The sequence below is a fragment of the Hemitrygon akajei genome, chromosome 17 (assembly GCF_048418815.1).
Source record: "Hemitrygon akajei chromosome 17, sHemAka1.3, whole genome shotgun sequence".
Taxonomy (NCBI): Eukaryota; Metazoa; Chordata; class Chondrichthyes; order Myliobatiformes; family Dasyatidae; genus Hemitrygon; species Hemitrygon akajei.
The window spans coordinates 88,139,075-88,156,280 of NC_133140.1; the positions used below are offsets into that span (position 1 = coordinate 88,139,075).

The 17,206-nt window shown below is 46.6% G+C and overlaps 1 protein-coding gene across 1 annotated transcript in view; it reads left to right on the forward strand.

Annotated features, from left to right (window-relative positions):
* The first annotated feature begins 9,473 nt into the window (after nt 1–9,473).
* Nucleotides 9,474–17,206, forward strand: part of pepd (peptidase D) — a 179,579-nt gene continuing 171,846 nt past the window's right edge. The window contains exon 1 of the mRNA XM_073070487.1: nt 9,474–9,564. Within this exon, the coding sequence (XP_072926588.1) occupies nt 9,548–9,564 (17 nt within the window). The 5' untranslated portion in view covers nt 9,474–9,547. The remainder of the gene's footprint in view (nt 9,565–17,206) is intronic.

The following is a 17,206-nucleotide window of genomic DNA, read 5'->3' on the forward strand; positions in this document are numbered from 1 at the left end:
TTTGCCTCCAACTTCCACTCTGGCCCACTTCTGATACTACCCTTCCCTTTTTCAATCTCACTGTCTCTATCTTTGGAGACAGCATATCCACCAATGTCTATTATAAACCCACTCACTCGCACAGCTACCTGGACTATACCTCATCCCACCCTCCATCTCCACCACATCTGCTCTCAGGATGAAGCTTTTCATTCTAGAATGAAGGAGATGTCCTCATTTTTCAAAGAAAGGGGCTTCCCTTCCTCTACCATCAACACTGCCCTCAACTGCATCTCTCCATTTCACACATGTCTGCTCTTACTCCATCGTCCCAGTCCGTCGTCGTGGCTCTCCCTCGAGGTCAAGGATGATGGTCTTCGGACAGAGCGAAGACGCCTGTGCTTGTATTTGTTTAATGTGTACTCGAGGTTGCAGTCCAAGAAGTACACGATACTTCACAAATCAACCAACTGATTCCAATGGCATGGAATCCATGACGATTGGAGCCAATGGATTTGTTGCAGCCTTCATCCACCTTCACAGCCGTTGAGTTCGAAGTAACTTTGTCCGCCTGTTCCACCGTTGAGGTCTTGGTTGGATTGTTCTTTGTCAGGGACCTCACCCTCGACCTTACCACCATGGGTGACCCTACCAGGGGCATAGCTCCAGATGGCATCGCTCTCGGGATCTCAGGACTACACAAGCTTCTCCACGACAAGGTGACAATCCATGGAGAAGATCCTCCCAGCACCCTACCATGGACAGGGTTCTTCTTGTCCTCACCTACCACCCCACCAGCTTCCACGTCCAGCGCATAATTCTCCGAAACTTCCACCATCTCCAACTGGATCCCACCACCAAACACATCTCCCGCCCCCCCCCCCCCAACTTTCTGCTTTCTGCAGGGATCACTCCCTATGCAACTCCTTTGTCCTTTCGTCCCTCCCCACTGATCTCCTTACTGGCACTTATCCTTGCAAGTGGAACAAGTGCTACATCTGCCCATACATCTCCTCCCTCACTACCAGTCAGGGCCCCAAACAGTCCTTCCAGGTGAGGTGACACTTCACCTGTGTGTCTGTTGGGGTCATTTACTGTGTTTGGTGCTCCTGGTGTTGCCTCCTGTACATTGGTGAGACCCGACATAGATTGGGAGACCGCTTCGCTGAGCATCTACGCTCCGTTCACCAGAACAAGTGGGATCTCCCAGTGGCCACCCATTTTAATTCCACTTCCCATTCCCATTCCGATATGTCCATCCATGGCCTTCTCCACTGTCGTGTGATGAGGCCACATTTAGGTTAAAGGAACAACACCTTATATTCTGAGCAAACACGAGGAAATCTGCAGATGCTGGAAATTCAAACAACACACACAAAATGCTGGTGGAACACAGCAGGCCAGGCAGCATCTATAAGGAGAAGCCCTGTCGACGTTTCGGGCTGTCAACAATGGTTCTCCTTATAGATGCTGCCTGGCCTGCTGTGTTCCACCTTATATTCTGTTTGGGTAACCTCCAACCTGATGGCATGAACATTGATTTCTCAAACTTCCGGTAATGCCCCCTCCCCTCCTTCACCATTTCTATCCCCTTTTCCCTCTCTTACGTTATCTCCTTGTCCACCCATCACCTCCCTCTGGTGCTCCTCCCCCCCTTTCTTTTCTTCCATGGCCTTCTGCCTCTTTCACCAATCAATTCTCCAGCTCTTTGCTTCATCCCTCCCCCTCCAAGTTTTACTTATCACCTGGTGTTTCTCTCTCCCCTCCCCCACCTTTCGAATTTACTCCCCAGCTTTATTTCTCCAGCCCTGTCAAAGGGTCTCGGCCTGAAACATTGACTGTGCTTTGTTCCATGGATGCTGCCTGGCCTGCTGAGTTCCTCCAGCACTCTGTGTGTGTTGCTCATACATTAACCCTTTAATTTCCACGATCATTCCCATGAACCTCCTCTGGACCCTTTCCAATGCCAACACATCCTTTCTTCCAGGGCAGCCCACTCTCTCCCCTATATGGAGCAAGGCTTCTCAAAAATGCTGGAATGGCCAGTAATCTCCACTCATTCCCATAGATTCACCTGTCACCAGCCTTACTCTGAGAGATCCCTGCCTCCATAATCCCTCCATGGACTGTCTATTTTCACTTGGTTGCCATGAGCAACAGACAAGCTGGTGAGGAGTGGGCAGATGTAAAGTGCTTCTCAGTCCAAATCCTCTTCTGAGGATCGTGCCGCAGTTTTAAATTTTAATTGAATGCTCAGAGGGTTGGAATTTGTTTAAATCTCTGATGAATAATTGAAGGAAAGAACCCACTGGTGACAATGATAATGAAAAAGTGCAAAGCAATATTTGTCCTTAATCTATTTCTACAGTTTCTGGGAGCCTTACTCTGAATCGGTTCTATCCCTGAGCTGTAACTGTGCAATAGGACAGTGTACAGGAGCTTTACTCTGTAATTAACCAGATTCAGAATCTGATCAGCTTCATTAGCACGGACTTATGTCCCAAAATTTGTTGTTTTGCAGTGCTGTATAGTACAATACATAAAATTGGTATAAATTACAAGAAGAATATATTTTAAAAAAGCATAAAAATAATAGCAAAGTTACAATAACAACTATAAAATATAATAAATAGGGCAAAAAGAGAGCCAAATAGTGAGGGTTTATAGACTATTCAGAAATCTGACAGCTGTTCGTGAATTGTTGAGAGTACCTTCAGTCTCCTGTACCTCCTCCCTGATGGTAGTGATGAGAAGAGGGCCTGTCCTTAATGATGGATGCTGCCTTCTCGAGGCATCACCTTTGAAGGGGTCTTTAATGGTGCAGATCTGAGTGCCCATGATGCATCTGGCTGAGTTTACACCCCTCTACAACTTTTTTGTACTCGTGCTTTGGAGCCTCCATATTAGATGGTGATGCCACCAGTCAGAAGCTTCTCCGCAGTACATCTGTAGAAGTTTTCTATAGTCTTTGGTGACAGACCAACCTCACTCCACTCACTAAGAAAAAAAGGCAGGCAGAAGAAAGAAAATCATGGACCAATTGGCCTGACCTCAGTTGTAGGGAAGTTGTTAGATTCAATTGTTGAGGATGAGGTTTCAGGTTACTTGGAGGCTCAAGATAAAATTAGATTAGATTAGATTCAACTTTATTGTCATTGTGCAGAGTACAGATTCAAAGCCTCTGAAATGCAGTTAGCATCTAACCAGAAGTGCAAAGGAATAGTTTTATTTACAAAATATCTGCAAATAAAAATTAAGTGCTACAGCACACAAATATAAAAGTACTGAGACAGTCCAATATGGGTGCAATATTGCTCTGCGCTGTGATGTGAGGTTCAGCGGGGTCACAGCCTCAGGGAAGAAGCTCTTCCTGTGCCTGCTGGTGCAGGAGCGGAGGCTCCTGAAGCGCCTACCGGATGGGAGGAGAGTAAAAAGTCCATGGTTAGGGTGAGATGCATCCTTGATATGCTTTTCGCTCTGCCCAGGCAGCATTTATGGTAGATGTTTTCAATGGTGGGCAATTGGGTGCCGATAATCCGCTGGGCAGTTTTCACCACCCGCTGGAGTGCTTTGCGGTCCGATACGGGACAATTGCCATACCACACTGAGATGCAGTTGGTGAGTATGCTCTCAATGGTACAGCGGTAAAAGTCCATCAGTATCCTGTTACAGAGGTGATCTTTCTTGATGCTCTGCAGGAAATAAAGGCACTTTTGTGCCTTTTTGATCAGGATGAAGGAGTTCAGGGACCAGGTGAGATCATCGGAAATGTGGACACCAAGGAATTTGAAGCTTGATACACGCTCCACTGCAGCTCCGTTGATGTAGATGGGGATGTGAGTGTGGCTCCTAGCATGCCTGAAGTCCACAATGTTCTCCTTGGTCTTCTGGGTGTTAAGATTCAGGTTGTTATCGACACACCACACGGCCAGGTGCTGGACCTAGTCCCTGTAGGCCATCTCACCATCCCCTCTGATCAAGCCAACCACTGTGGTGTCATCTGTGAACTTGATTATGGAGTTAGAACCGTGTACAGGACCGCAGTCATAGGTGAAAAGGGAGTACAGAAGAGGGCTCAGCACACAACCTTGAGGCACGCTGGTGTTCAGGGTGAGAATGGAGGAGGAGAGGTTGTCTAACTTAACAGATTGGGGTCTGTTAGTCAGAAAGTCCAAGGTCCAATTGCAGAGGGATGAGCTGATACCAAGCTGGCGAAGTTTGGCAATCAGCTTGGAGGGGGTTACAGTATTGAATGCCGAACTAAAGTCAATGAACAGCATTCTGATGTAAGAGTTGGGGCTGTCCAGGTGGGTCAGGGCAGAGTGAAGTGCTGTGGAGATGGCATCCTCTGTTGACTTGTTGGTGCGATAGGCAAATGGTGGGGGTCCAGGGTAGTGGGCAGACAGGATTTCAGATGTGATAGAGCCAGTCTCTCAAAGCACTTTGCAATGATGGGGGTTAGTGCAAGTCATTCAGGCTCGTGGCAGTGGAATGCTTTGGCACTGGCACGATGGTGTCATTCTTAAAGCTTGTGGGACAACTGCCTGGGCCAGGGACAGATTGTAAATGTCCGTGAGGACCCCGGCCAACTGCCCTGCACAGACTCTGAGCACACGGCCAGGTATTCCATCCGGACCATCTGCCTTCCGTACATTCACCCTGCTCAGGGTGAAAACCCCGGCCAACTGCCCTACACAGACTCTGAGCACACGGCCAGGTATTCCATCCGGACCAGCTGCCTTCCGTACATTCACCCTGCTCAGGGTGAAAACCCCGGCCAACTGCCCTACACAGACTCTGAGCACACGGCCAGGTATTCCATCCGGACCAGCTGCCTTCCGTACATTCACCCTGCTCAGGGTGAAAACCCCGGCCAACTGCCCTGCGCAGACTCTGAGCACATGGCCAGGTATTCCATCCGAACCAGCTGCCTTCCGTACATTCACCCTGCTCAGGGTGAAAACCCCGGCCAACTGCCCTGCACAGACTCTGAGCACACGGCCAGGTATTCCATCCGGACCAGCTGCCTTCCGTACATTCACCCTGCTCAGGGTGAAAACCCCGGCCAACTGCCCTACACAGACACTGAGCACACGGCCAGGTATTCCATCCCGACCAGCTGCCTTCCGTACATTCACCCTGCTCAGGGTGAAAACCCCGGCCAACTGCCCTACACAGACTCTGAGCACACGGCCAGGTATTCCATCTGGATCGGACCAGCTGCCTTCCGTACATTCACCCTGCTCAGGGTGAAAACCCCGGCCAACTGCCCTGCACAGACTCTGAGCACACGGCCAGGTATTCCATACAGACCAGCTGCCTTCCGTACATTCACCCTGCTCAGGGTGCCGCAAACGTCGGAGGTGGAAAGTGAGAGAGGCAGTTCACCAGGTGGGAAATCCGCTTTGAGGGTGACCTCCTTGTTCTCTCGGTCAAAGCGAGCATAGAAGAAAAGGGCCAAAGTCAGCATGGTTTCCTTAAGGGAAGATCTTACCTGACAAATCTGTTGGAATTCTTTGAAGAAATAGCAAGCAAAGGAGAATTGGTTGGTATTGTGTACTTGGATTTTCAGAAGGCCTTTTAGAAGGTGCCATGCATGAGACTGCTTAACAAGGTAAGAGACCATGGTATTAAAGGAAAGATTCTAGCGTGGATAGAAGATTGGCTGACTGGCAGGAAGTATGAATAAAGGGGGCCTATTCTGGTTGGCTGCTGGTGACTAGAGGTGTTCCGCAGGGGCCTGTGTTGGGACTGCTTCTATTCGATGATTTGGATGAAGGAATTAATGGCTTTGTGTCCAGTTTTGCGGATGATATGAAGATAGGTGGAGGGGTAGGTAGCACTGAGGAGGCAGGGAGTCTGAAGAAGAACTTAGACAAGTTTGGACAATGGGCAAAGAAGTGGCAGTTGGAATACAGTGTCAGGGCGGGCACTTTAGTAGAAGGAATAAAACAGTAAATGGGAAGAACATTCAGAAATCAAAGGTGTAAAGGGACTTGGGAGTCCTCATGCATGATTCCCTAAAGTTTAATTTGCAGGTGGAGTTCGTGGTAAGGAAGGCAAATGCAAACTTAACATTCATTTTGAGTGGACTAGAATATAAAAGCAAAGATATAATAGGAATGGGAATATAATGTGGAATGGGTTGCCGGCAATGGTGGTGGTGGCAGATATGATTGGGATCTTTTAACAGGCTTTTAGATAGGTAAATGGAGCTTAGTAAAATAGAGGGCTATAGGTAAGCCTAGTAATTTCTAGTCTGAAGAAGGACTAGTAATTTCTAAGGTAGGGACATGTTTGGCACAACTTTTGTGGGCTGAAGGGCTTGTACTGTGCTGTAGGTTTTCTATAGGGGCAAGAGAGGGAGGTGTTGCATTGCTTGTCCGAGAAAATATTACAGAGGTGCTTTGGCAGGATAGATTAGAGTGCTTGTCTAGGGAGGTTACTTGGGTGGAATTGAGGAATGGGAAAGGTGTAGTAACACTTATAGGGGTGTATTATAGACCACCTAATGGGGAGCGAGAATTGGAGGAGCAAATTTGTAAGGAGACAGCAGATATTTGTAGTAAGCACAAGGTTATGATTGTGGGAGATTTTAATTTTCCACACATTGATTGGGAAGCCCATTCTGTAAAAGGGCTGGATGGTTTGGAGTTTGTAAAATGTGCACAGGATAGTTTTTTGCAGCAATACATAGAGGTACCAACTAGAGAAGGGGCAGTGTTGGATTTCCTGTTAGGGAATGAGATAGGTCAGGTGACGGAGGTATGTGTTGGGGAGCACTTCGGGTCCAGTGATCACAATACCATTAGTTTCAATATAATTATGGAGAAGGATAGGACTGGACCCAGGGTTGAGATTTTTGATTGGAGAAAGGCTAACTTTGAGGAAACGCGAAAGGATTTAGAAGGAGTGGATTGGGACAATTTGTTTTATGGGAAAGATGTAATAGAGAAATGGAGGTCACTTAAAGGTGAAATTTTGAGGGTACAGAATCTTTATTTAGGTTGAATCTGTTAGGTTGAAAGGAAAGGTTAAAAGTTTGAGAGAGTCATGGTTTTCAAGGGATATCGGAAACTTGGTTCAGAAAAAAAGAGAGATCTACAATAAATATAGGCAGCATGGAATAAATGAGGTGCTCAAGGAATATAAAGAATAAAGAATGAAGAGGAGCATCCCTCCCCCTCTGGATGAACCAGACCTGGTGGCATCGAGATTCATCGTCACCGAGGAGGACGTTAGAACGGCCTTCCTGAAGATAATTCCAAGGAAGGCGACGGGCCCAGGTGGCATCCTGGGACGGGTTCTCCGGGCCTGTGCAAGTGAGCTAGCTGGAGTGTTTGCTGACATCTTCACTGCTCCTTGCTTCAGTCTAAGATCCCCTCGTGTTTTAAGAAGGCAACGATAATCCTGGTGCCAAAGAAAAGCAAGGTGACATGCCTGAATGACTATCGACCTGTGGCTCTGACATCAATTGCTATGAAGTGCTTCGAGCAATTGGTTACGGCACACATCAACCATAACCTACCGGTCAACCTCAACACTTTGCAATTCGCCTACCGGAGCAACAGGTCAATGGCAGATGCCATCTCTCTGGCACTACCTTCCCCCTTAGAACACCTGGAGAATAAAGACGCATATGTAAAGCTCCTTTTCATTGACTGCCTTTAATACCATCATTCCAAATAAACTGATTCCTAAGCACCGGAACTTGGGTCTTAGCACTCAGATCTGCAGCTGGATCTTCAACTTCCTCACAGACAGGACCCAGGCTGTAAAAATAGGGGACAAGCTCTCCTCTATAATCACTCTGAGCACTGGTGCCCCACAAGGCTGTGTACTCAGCCCCCTGCTGTACTCACTGTACACCCATGATTGTGTAGCCAAGTTTCCATCGAACTCAATATATGAGTTTGCTGATGACTCCACAATTGTAGGCCGTATCTTGGGTAATGATGGGTCTGAGTACAGAGAGGAAATTAAGAACCTGGTGGCATGGTGCGAAGACAATAACCTATCCCTCAACGTCAGCAAGATGAAGGAATTGGTTGTTGACTTCAGAAGGAGTAGCAGACCGCATGACCCCATCTACATCGGTGGTGCACAGGTGGAAAGGGTCAAAAGCTCTAAGTTCCTTGGGGTGAATATCACAAGTGACCTGACTTGGTCTAACCAAGCAGAGTCCACTGCCAAGAAGGCCCACCAGCGCCTTTACTTCCTGAGAAAGCTGAAGAAATTTGGCCAGTCCCCTAAAATCCTCACTAATTTTTATAGATGCACTGTAGAAAGCATTCTTTTAGGGTGCATCACAACCTGGTATGGAAGTTGTCCTGTCCAAGACCGGAAGAAGCTGCAGAAGATCATGAACATAGCCCAGCACATCACACAAACCAATCTTCCATCCTTGGACTCACTTTACACTGCACGCTGTCGGAGCAGTGCTGCCAGGATAATCAAGGACACGACCCACTCAGCTAACACACTTTTTGTCCCTCTTCCCTCCAGGAGAAGGTTCAGGAGCATGAAGATTCATATGGCCAGATTTGGGAACAGCTTCTTTCCAACTGTGATAAGACTGTTGAACAGATCCTGACCCGGATCTGGGCTGTACCTTCCAAATATCCGGACCTGACTTGCACTACCTTACTTTCCCTTTTCTATTTTCTAATTATGATTTATAATTTAAATTTTTATTATATTTACTTCAATTTGTACTTCAGGGAGCGCGAAGTGCAGAATCAAATATTGCTCTGATGATTATACGCTCTAGTATCAATTGTTTGGTGACAATAAAGTAAAGCTGTGATTTCTGCCTATCTGAACTTGTCCTTCCCACAGCATGACTTTCCCTCAGTATCACCCCTCCCTCAATACCACCCTTCCCACAATGTGACCCTCCCTCGGTACCACCCCCCACAGTGTGACCCTCCCTCAGTAACACCCTTCCCACAGTGTGACCCTCCCTCGGTACCAACCCTCCCTCAGTGCCACCCCTCCACACAGTGTGACCCTCCCTCAGTAACACCCTCCCACAGTGTGACCCTCCCTCAGTGCCACCCCTCCACACAGTGTGACCATCCCTCGGTACCACCTCCCACAGTGTGACCCGCCCTCAGTAACACCCTCCCACAGTGTGACCCTCCCTCGGTACCAACCCTCCCTCAGTGCCACCCCTCCACACGGTGTGACCCTCCCTCGGTACCACCTCCCACAGTGTGACCCTCCCACAGTAACACCCTCCCACAGTGTGACCCTCCCTCGGTACCACCTCCCACAGTGTGACCCTCCCTCGGTCCCACCCCTCCCACAGTGTGACTCTTCCCTCGCTGCCCCTCTGTCTGTGCTCAATACCTCCCCCTGTTGGTTACAGTGTTGGAGACGACCATTGGGCGGTAGGAAACTGGGTGGCGCGGTGCGTTCTGGGATCAGTAGTCCGCCCTCTTTTCTGAGAGCCCTTGACTCCGCCCCGTCCGATCTGATTGGTTATCGAATGTCGAGGCGGAGCGCTCCTGCTGAATTAAGCACATGACAAGTCAAATGACCAGTCACATGAGAGATCTGTGGCAAGATGTCTACGGTTGAGCGGTAAGCTGTGTTCGGTTGTTAGGAATGCGTTTGAGAGAAAGTAGCTGGCGTTGTGTCGGGGACGAGGACAGGATATAGTGGCCAGGTCATTACCAGGGCCGCGCTTTTAGCCAGGATTTGGGGAAAGGGGACTAGCCGAGATGGGGTGGTCGCCCGGTGTGTGGGCTGCGTGTAAGGTAAGGGGGCCAGGCTTTGTACGAGTCATGATCCACGGACTTTTACTAAGATAGTTCTGACTACACGGCTACCGTCTGAAGGTTTGTAAAACTCAACCGCAAGTCGGCGTTGGCCTCTTGTTGGAGTGTTGAACCTCCTGGAGAATGAAGAGCCTCTCTCAATCTCCAACACTTGGTGCTCCGATACCAAACTTGTAATTATGTTCAGTTCTTGATTATTGACAATTCCAATAGAATTTGCTAGAGTGGGTGAGATACAGAAGAGGCCCCAAAGTTATTGTAAGTTGGCTGGTCTCTGATTGACTTGGGTGTCCAATTTGTTGTGCCGGCCCATTAACCCAAGATCAATCTAACCTTCCCTCCCAACATAGCCCTTCATTTTTCTTTTCTCTAGGCGCCTAAAGAATCTCTTAAATGTCCCTGATGTATCTGCCTTTATCGTCACACCTGGCAGTGGTTTCTATGTGTTTACTGTGTAATTTTTTAAAAAAACTACCCTCTGACATTCCTCTAGTCACCTTAAATAGTCAGCTTCCTAATGGTCTCTGTCATCAAGGGGAAAAAGTGTGGCTATGCACTCGATGCTGCTGGTCAGCTTGTACACCTCTTTCAAGTTTTTTTCTTTAGGCAGAAACCTGGTAAATGCTCTCTGCTCCCACTTTTTAAAATTTCTGTATTCTTTATAATGTGGTAACCAGAATTGAGCACGATACTCCCAGTGTGGTCAAACCAGAGTTTTATAGAGCTACAACAATGTTTTCAAAGGGGGCATGCCTTCTGGGCAAGTAGAAGTGTGGTGAGCTCTTTCGGCTGTGGTGTTTAATATGACCCGAGCAGGGTATTGATGATGTTCACACGTAGGAATTTGAAGCTCTCAAACCTAGACCTCAGCACTGTTGATGGCAACATGAACGTGCACCACCCTCCCTTCCCGAGCTTAATGACCAACTTTTGTTTTGCTGACAGTGAAGAACGTTGAGATGCCATGCCCCTTAGCTGTTAAAAGGGAAAGTGGTGGGTGTAGTCGGTCTAATTTTCTAAAAGCACTTACTTAGGGTTGACAAAATAAGGGTTGGTGATTAATGGTTGGGGATAGTTAAATGATAGAAGTCAGTTGAGGATGGTTGGCTTTGTTGGGGGGGGGGGGGGCTCCCGACATCAGTTGTTGGTGCTTGGGTATTTGCACTCTATTTCTTTTCTATTCTTGTGAACTCGTCCATTCTCTGCATCTGTTGAAGTAAAATTTATTATCCAAATTCCTATGTTACCATACCTGAGATTAATTTTCTTTCAGACATTTACAGGGAACTAAAGGAATACACTGGAATCTACAAAAAAAAAACTATGCATAAACACTGACAAACAACCAATGTGCAAAAGATGTCAAATGGTGCAACTAAAATTAACTGGGAGCACGAGTTGTTGAAAGTGAGTCTGGTCAGAGTTGTGAGTGAAGTTGTCCATGGTGGGGAAAGTCTTGTAGAGATTGAACAGGAATCAGTTCAATGATTCCTGTTGTAACAGTCTGCAGGCTTGAACTTATCTCTGCCATAAAGTGTAGCTGCTTTGCCTGTGCAGAATTAAGTGGTTGTCTTAAGAGAGGGTAAGAGTGGCTTCTACATGGTGGGTAAAAAGGAGCATCGGTGTGATAGGGTTTCACTGTAACACCTCAGATTAGATACAAAATTCTGCTGACATAGTGAAATTTGTTTTGTGGCAGGAGTACAGTGTAATGCACAAATACTGCAAGTTACAATAATAAATATTAAAAAATAAGTAGTACAAAATAGTAGGAAGCAACACATGTTTGTGCCTGAATGTTGACTGTTTATTCCCCTCCATGAATTCTGAGTTTCTCCAGTGTTTTAAGGTCAGATTAAACTTCTTTACATGTATTAAATGTTTGTAATTGGACACATCCAGCAGGGCAGACCGTAAGACAGCAACAGTTGGGCCACTTGATCTATTGAGTCTGCTCCACCATTCCAACCTGGCTGCTTTATTCTCCCTCTCAACCTCATTCTCTCCTGCCTTCTCACTAAACCTTTTCCCTGTCTAATCAATCACCACCGTAAATATACCCAGTGACTTGGCCTCCACAGCAGTCTGTGGAATTAAAATCAAATAAATATGATTTTAATTTTAACTGGCATGAAATGTGCTTAACGCCCTGTCTTGGAAAGTGGGGCTGGAATCAGTGCCTTGTATCAGTACATTGGAATCAGTTCCTTGATTATAGGCAATACTCTAGATTTATAGAGTGAGATAATGTCTGATAAGACATTCTTAGTAATGATTCCAGTGTCTGAATCTTGCTGATCTCTTACGATTGTTCATTGCCCTAGTGAACCTCATTCCAAACTCTGTCATACCCATTCCTTGGGGTGGAGATCCAATGTCTGAAAGTCCAGAGCCAAGGACTTGAAGGGGGCCTGCCTCTCTGATGGGTGGTTAGGAGAGTGGAAAGGGGCTTGTTTCTGCCGTTGTTGCTGCTTGTGGTGTTTACAGGCCCTGTGACCATTGTGGGCATGTGTTGGTGCCAGAATGTGTGACAACACTTGTGGGTTGCCTTGCATGTGTTGGTGGTTACTGCAAACATTGTTTTGATGTACACATGATAAATTGAATTGACTTTAGTTCTTACATCTTCACCTGAGGATTAAAAGTCTTTGTTATGTCTCGTCTAAATGTGCAATCATAGTAATTTATAATAGAACAGTCAATGTAACATAGAGTATACTCAAATCAGCATAAGGTAATGAATCTGATGGCCTGGTGGAAGAAGCTGTCCCGGAGCCTGTTGGTCTTGGCTTTTATGGTGCAGTACCAATTCCTGAATGGTAGCAGTTGGAACAGTTTCTGGTTGGGGTGACTCGGGTCCCCAGTGATCCTTCATGCCCTTTTATACATCAGTCTTTGTAAATGTCCTAAATCATCAGAAGTTCACAGCTACAGATGCTCTGGGCTGTCTGCACCACTCTCTGCAGATTTACAAGGATGTTGCCTGGATTGGGAAGCATGTCTTAAGAGAATAGGTTGAGTGAACTTGGCCTTTTTTCCTTGGAGTGATGGAGGATGAGAGGTGACCTGATAGAGGTGTATAAGATGATGGGGCATTGATCATGTGAATAGTCAGAGACTTTTTCCCAGGGCTAAAATGGCTAACATGAGAGGGCATAGTTTTAAGGTGCTTGGAAGTAGGCACAGAGGAGATGTTGGGTAAGGTTTTTACGCAGAGAGTGGTGAGTGCATGGAATGAGCTGCTGGCAATGGTGGTGGAGGCGGAAACGATAGGGTCTTTTAAGAGGCTCCTGAATAGGTACATGGAGCTTAGAAAAATTAGAGGGCTATGGGTAACCCTAGGTAATTCCTAAAGTAAGGACATGTTCGGCACAGCTTTGTGGGCTGAAGGGCCTGTATTGTGCTGATGAAGGGTCTCGGCCCGAAACGTCGACAATGCTTCTCCTTATAGATGCTGCCTGGCCTGCTGTATTCCACCAGCATTTTGTGTGTGTTGTTTGAATTTCCAGCATCTGCAGATTTCCTCGTGTTTGCTCTGTAATATGTTGTAGGTTTACTATGTTTCTGTGCAGGGTCCTGCAATTAAGGGAAGTACAGTTCCCATACCAGGCAGTGATGCAGCCAGTCAGGATCCTCTCAATTGTGCCCCTGTAGAAAGTTCATAGGATTTGGGGTCTCATACCAAACTTCTTCAGCCGTCTGAGGTGAAAGAGGCGCTGTTGTGTTTTTATTAGTTCTTATTAGTCAGAGTGTCCAGAAGGCAGGAGAATTGGGTTGAGGGGGATAAGAAATCAGCCCTGATGGAATGGTAGGCTAGCCCTGATGGGCCGATTGGCCTAATTCTGCTCCTATTGTTGGAGCTCTTGTCATTGCTGAGGACAAGATTGCAGTGTCACTTCCTGGTGCAATGTTTGAGCTGTTGTCGGTGAGTGCGGGGGGTGTGGACACATCGGGAGAACGTGAGGAGAAGGGCTAAGGAGGACAGTCTTGTTCCAGAATAGTCTGGGGATATGATTGAGCTGAGAGGAGCAACGTAAAAGGAAGTCGGGCAGCTTTTCTCACAGTGGTGTGTATATGGAGTGTAGTAGATGTGGGTACAATATCAACATTTAAAAGGCATTTGGACAGGTGCGTGGATAGGAAGGGTTTAAGGGGATATGGGCAGAGTGCAGGCAAATGGAACTTCAATTAAGACATCTTGGTCAGCATGGATGCATTGGGCTGAAGGGCCTGTGTCTTCATGGATATTGGAGAGGCTGGACATATAGTTATTCACTTTTGTGGACTGGATGTGCCAAATGGTCTGATCGGAGTTAATAATCAGGTTCATTATCACTAACGTTTGTTGGGAAATTATTTTGTGGCATTAATTACCATAAGCTCATAAAGATGTTTAATGTTGTGGGCCCATGGACCCCTCGGACATCTAGTAATGGAAGAAGCTGTTTCTAAAACGTCGAGTGTGGGTCTTCGGGCTTCTCTACCACCTTCCTGGTGATAGCAATGAGAAGAGGGCATGTCCTGGGTGATGGGGGTCCTTCATGATGGCTGCTGGTTGATCTCCTCTGGGGAGGGTTGTGCCCTCGATGGATGCTGCCTTCTCCCGTTGATCTCCTCTCTGCCATACAGCCCTCTACTTTTCTATCCTCTTTGTTTCTTAAATGCCTTTCATGTACCTCCCTCTACCACCACCCCTGGCAGTGTGTTCCACGCACCCACCACTCTGTATTAGAGAAAACGGCTGCTTCTGTTTTCCCCAGCCCCGGACATTCTACCAATCACCTTAAAATTGAGGGATATTATCATTTTCCATCTCTGAAAGATCTCTGGTTATCCACTCTAATGTGCCTCTTGTTGTCCTGTACACCTCTATATTTTTACAAGCTAATAGACTTGGAAATTCACATGTCTATACATTGCCAAGGAATCATAACGCAAAGATTTTTACTCCTCGTTGTGGGATGGATGTAAGGTTTAAATAAATTCAATTCCATCTAGTCACCTGTCAACCTTCGCTTCAAAGAGAAATGCATTGGCTCGCTCAACCTATTCTCATCTCAATGTTGAGTCTTTTTGTTCCTTGGGATTCCAATCTTCTCCTCAAAACATCCCTTTTTGCTCTTTCTCCTACCCTTTTTCTCCAGCTTGCATCTGCCCTTTTCCTGGGCCTGTTGCATGTCTTCCCTCCCCCGTTGTGCTGAGCTTGCCACTCTGACTAGATCTTGCACTGTGAGTGCTGTGTCAGCACAATGAGCTGCAATTAATCCTGCAATTGCTTCCAGGCCTTTCTCCTGGCTGCTTATGATGGGTCAATGTTTAATCTAAGCACTAAACTCCTCTAATTTGTATTGATGAGAGTTCATCAAAGATGAAGATGAGTTTTATTTAGCATTGAAACATGCAGTGAAATTCATTGTTTGTGTCTGAGGATGAGCTGGGAGGAAGTGTAGCTATGATTCCAACGCCAACATCGTGCTCACAGCTTGCTCACCCTAATCCCTACGTCGCTGGAACGTGGAAGGAAACGTAAACCATCAGCAGGATCCCGCACTGTCACAGGGAATGTACCAAATCCTTACAGACAGCGTCAGGAAGCGGACCCTGATTGCGACAGCTGTCTCTGTAAAGTGTTGTCTGTGCTACCACACTGCTTGATCAGGATAGTTTATGAAAACACAAATCTCTTGCCGGTTGTCGTGCTGGGGAGGTCCCTTGTCACTGGGCCGTGCTCAGTTATGGCTGACCATTCATTCTGCCCCAAGTACTCCGGCGTGTCCGTCTCCCTGGATTGCTGATTGTCACTTACAGGCTGTTCCAAGTTTTATCAAAATACCACCATGTACAGCCCTGAGATTCATTTTCTTGTGGGCATTCACAAGAATTAGGAAAAAATTCAATAGGATCAATGAAAGACTGTATCTAACAGGACAAACAACCAATGTGCCAAAGACAACAAACTGCATAGATGAAATGAGGGGGGAAAAAGCAATAAATAGAGAACAAGTTGTAGAGCCCTTAAGTGTGTGTATAGATTGTGGGAAGAGTTCACTGATGGGGTGAGTGAAGCTATCTCCACAGGTTCAAGAGCCTGATGGTTCTGGGGTAATAATTCTCCCTGAACCTGGAAGGTGAGTCCTGAGGCTCCTGGTGGCAAAGGTGAGAAGAGCATGGACTGGGTGGTAAGGGCCCCTGATGATAGACACTGCTTTCCTGCTCTTTGGTGGGGAGGGCTTCACCCGTGATGGACTGGACTGTATCCACCACTACTTGTAGCATTTTTCATTCAGGGGCATTGGTGTTTCTATACCAGGCTGTGATGCAACCAGCCAATATACTCTCCACCACACATCTATCGATGTCATGCCAAATCGTCACAAACTCCTAAGGAACTAGAGGCACTGCTGTGCTTTCTTCATAATTGCACTTGTGTGCTGGGCCCAGGACAGGACCTCCAAAATAATAATACGGAGGGGCTTCTGCTGACCCCCTCCACCTGATGAGGATTGGCTCATGGACCTCAGATTTCCTCCTGCTGGAAATCTATAATCAGCTCCTTGGCCTTGCTGATGTTGAGAGGTTGTTGTGGCATCACTCGGCCAGATTTTGTCCCCCTTCTATACGCTGATTCATCCCGATTTTTGATTCAGCCTCTGACAGTGGTGTCTTCAGCAAACTTAAATGTGGCATTGGAGCTGTGCTTAGCCACGCAGTCATAAGAGTAGAGCAGGGAGCTAAACACACAACCTTGTGGTGCACCTGTGCTGACAGTGATCGTGGGGGAGATGTTGTCACCAGTCTGAACTGACTGAGGTCTGCAAGTAAGGAAATTGAGGATCCAATTGCACAAGGAACAAGCATTCATTCCTGGGGGAGGCAAAGTTCTCCCCTTTACCCATTCTGGGAATACAGGTTCAAAATTCCTTGAACGTGGCATCATAGGTTAGATGAGTTTGCAAAGAGCTTTTGGGACTTGGTTAAGGTTTAATTAAAGTGGTTTGTGGATTGAACTCTAGTTCATGTTAGTCTTTTGTGCAGTTTGGATTGGGGCAGACTGCAGTCAATGAATGATGGTGTTAAATTGAACTGAATGAATGAATTGAATTGAACATCCTCTACATAGCACCATCCAGAGACAGAGAAGCAGTTTCAGCGACAGGTTACTATCGATGCAATGCTCCTCAGACAGGATGAAGAGGTCAATACTCCCCAATGCCATTAGGCTTTACAATTCTACCGCCAGGACTTAAGAACTTTTAAAAATCTATTATTAATGCTTTTTGAGATAGTGATTTAGATACATATCAGATTTTTTACTGAGTTAAGTATTGTATGTAATTAGTTTTGCTACAACAAGTGTATGGGACATTGGAAAAAAGTTGAATTTCCCCATGGGGATGAATAAGTATCTATCTATCTATCTGAATGTTCCTGGACTGTTTCAGTGA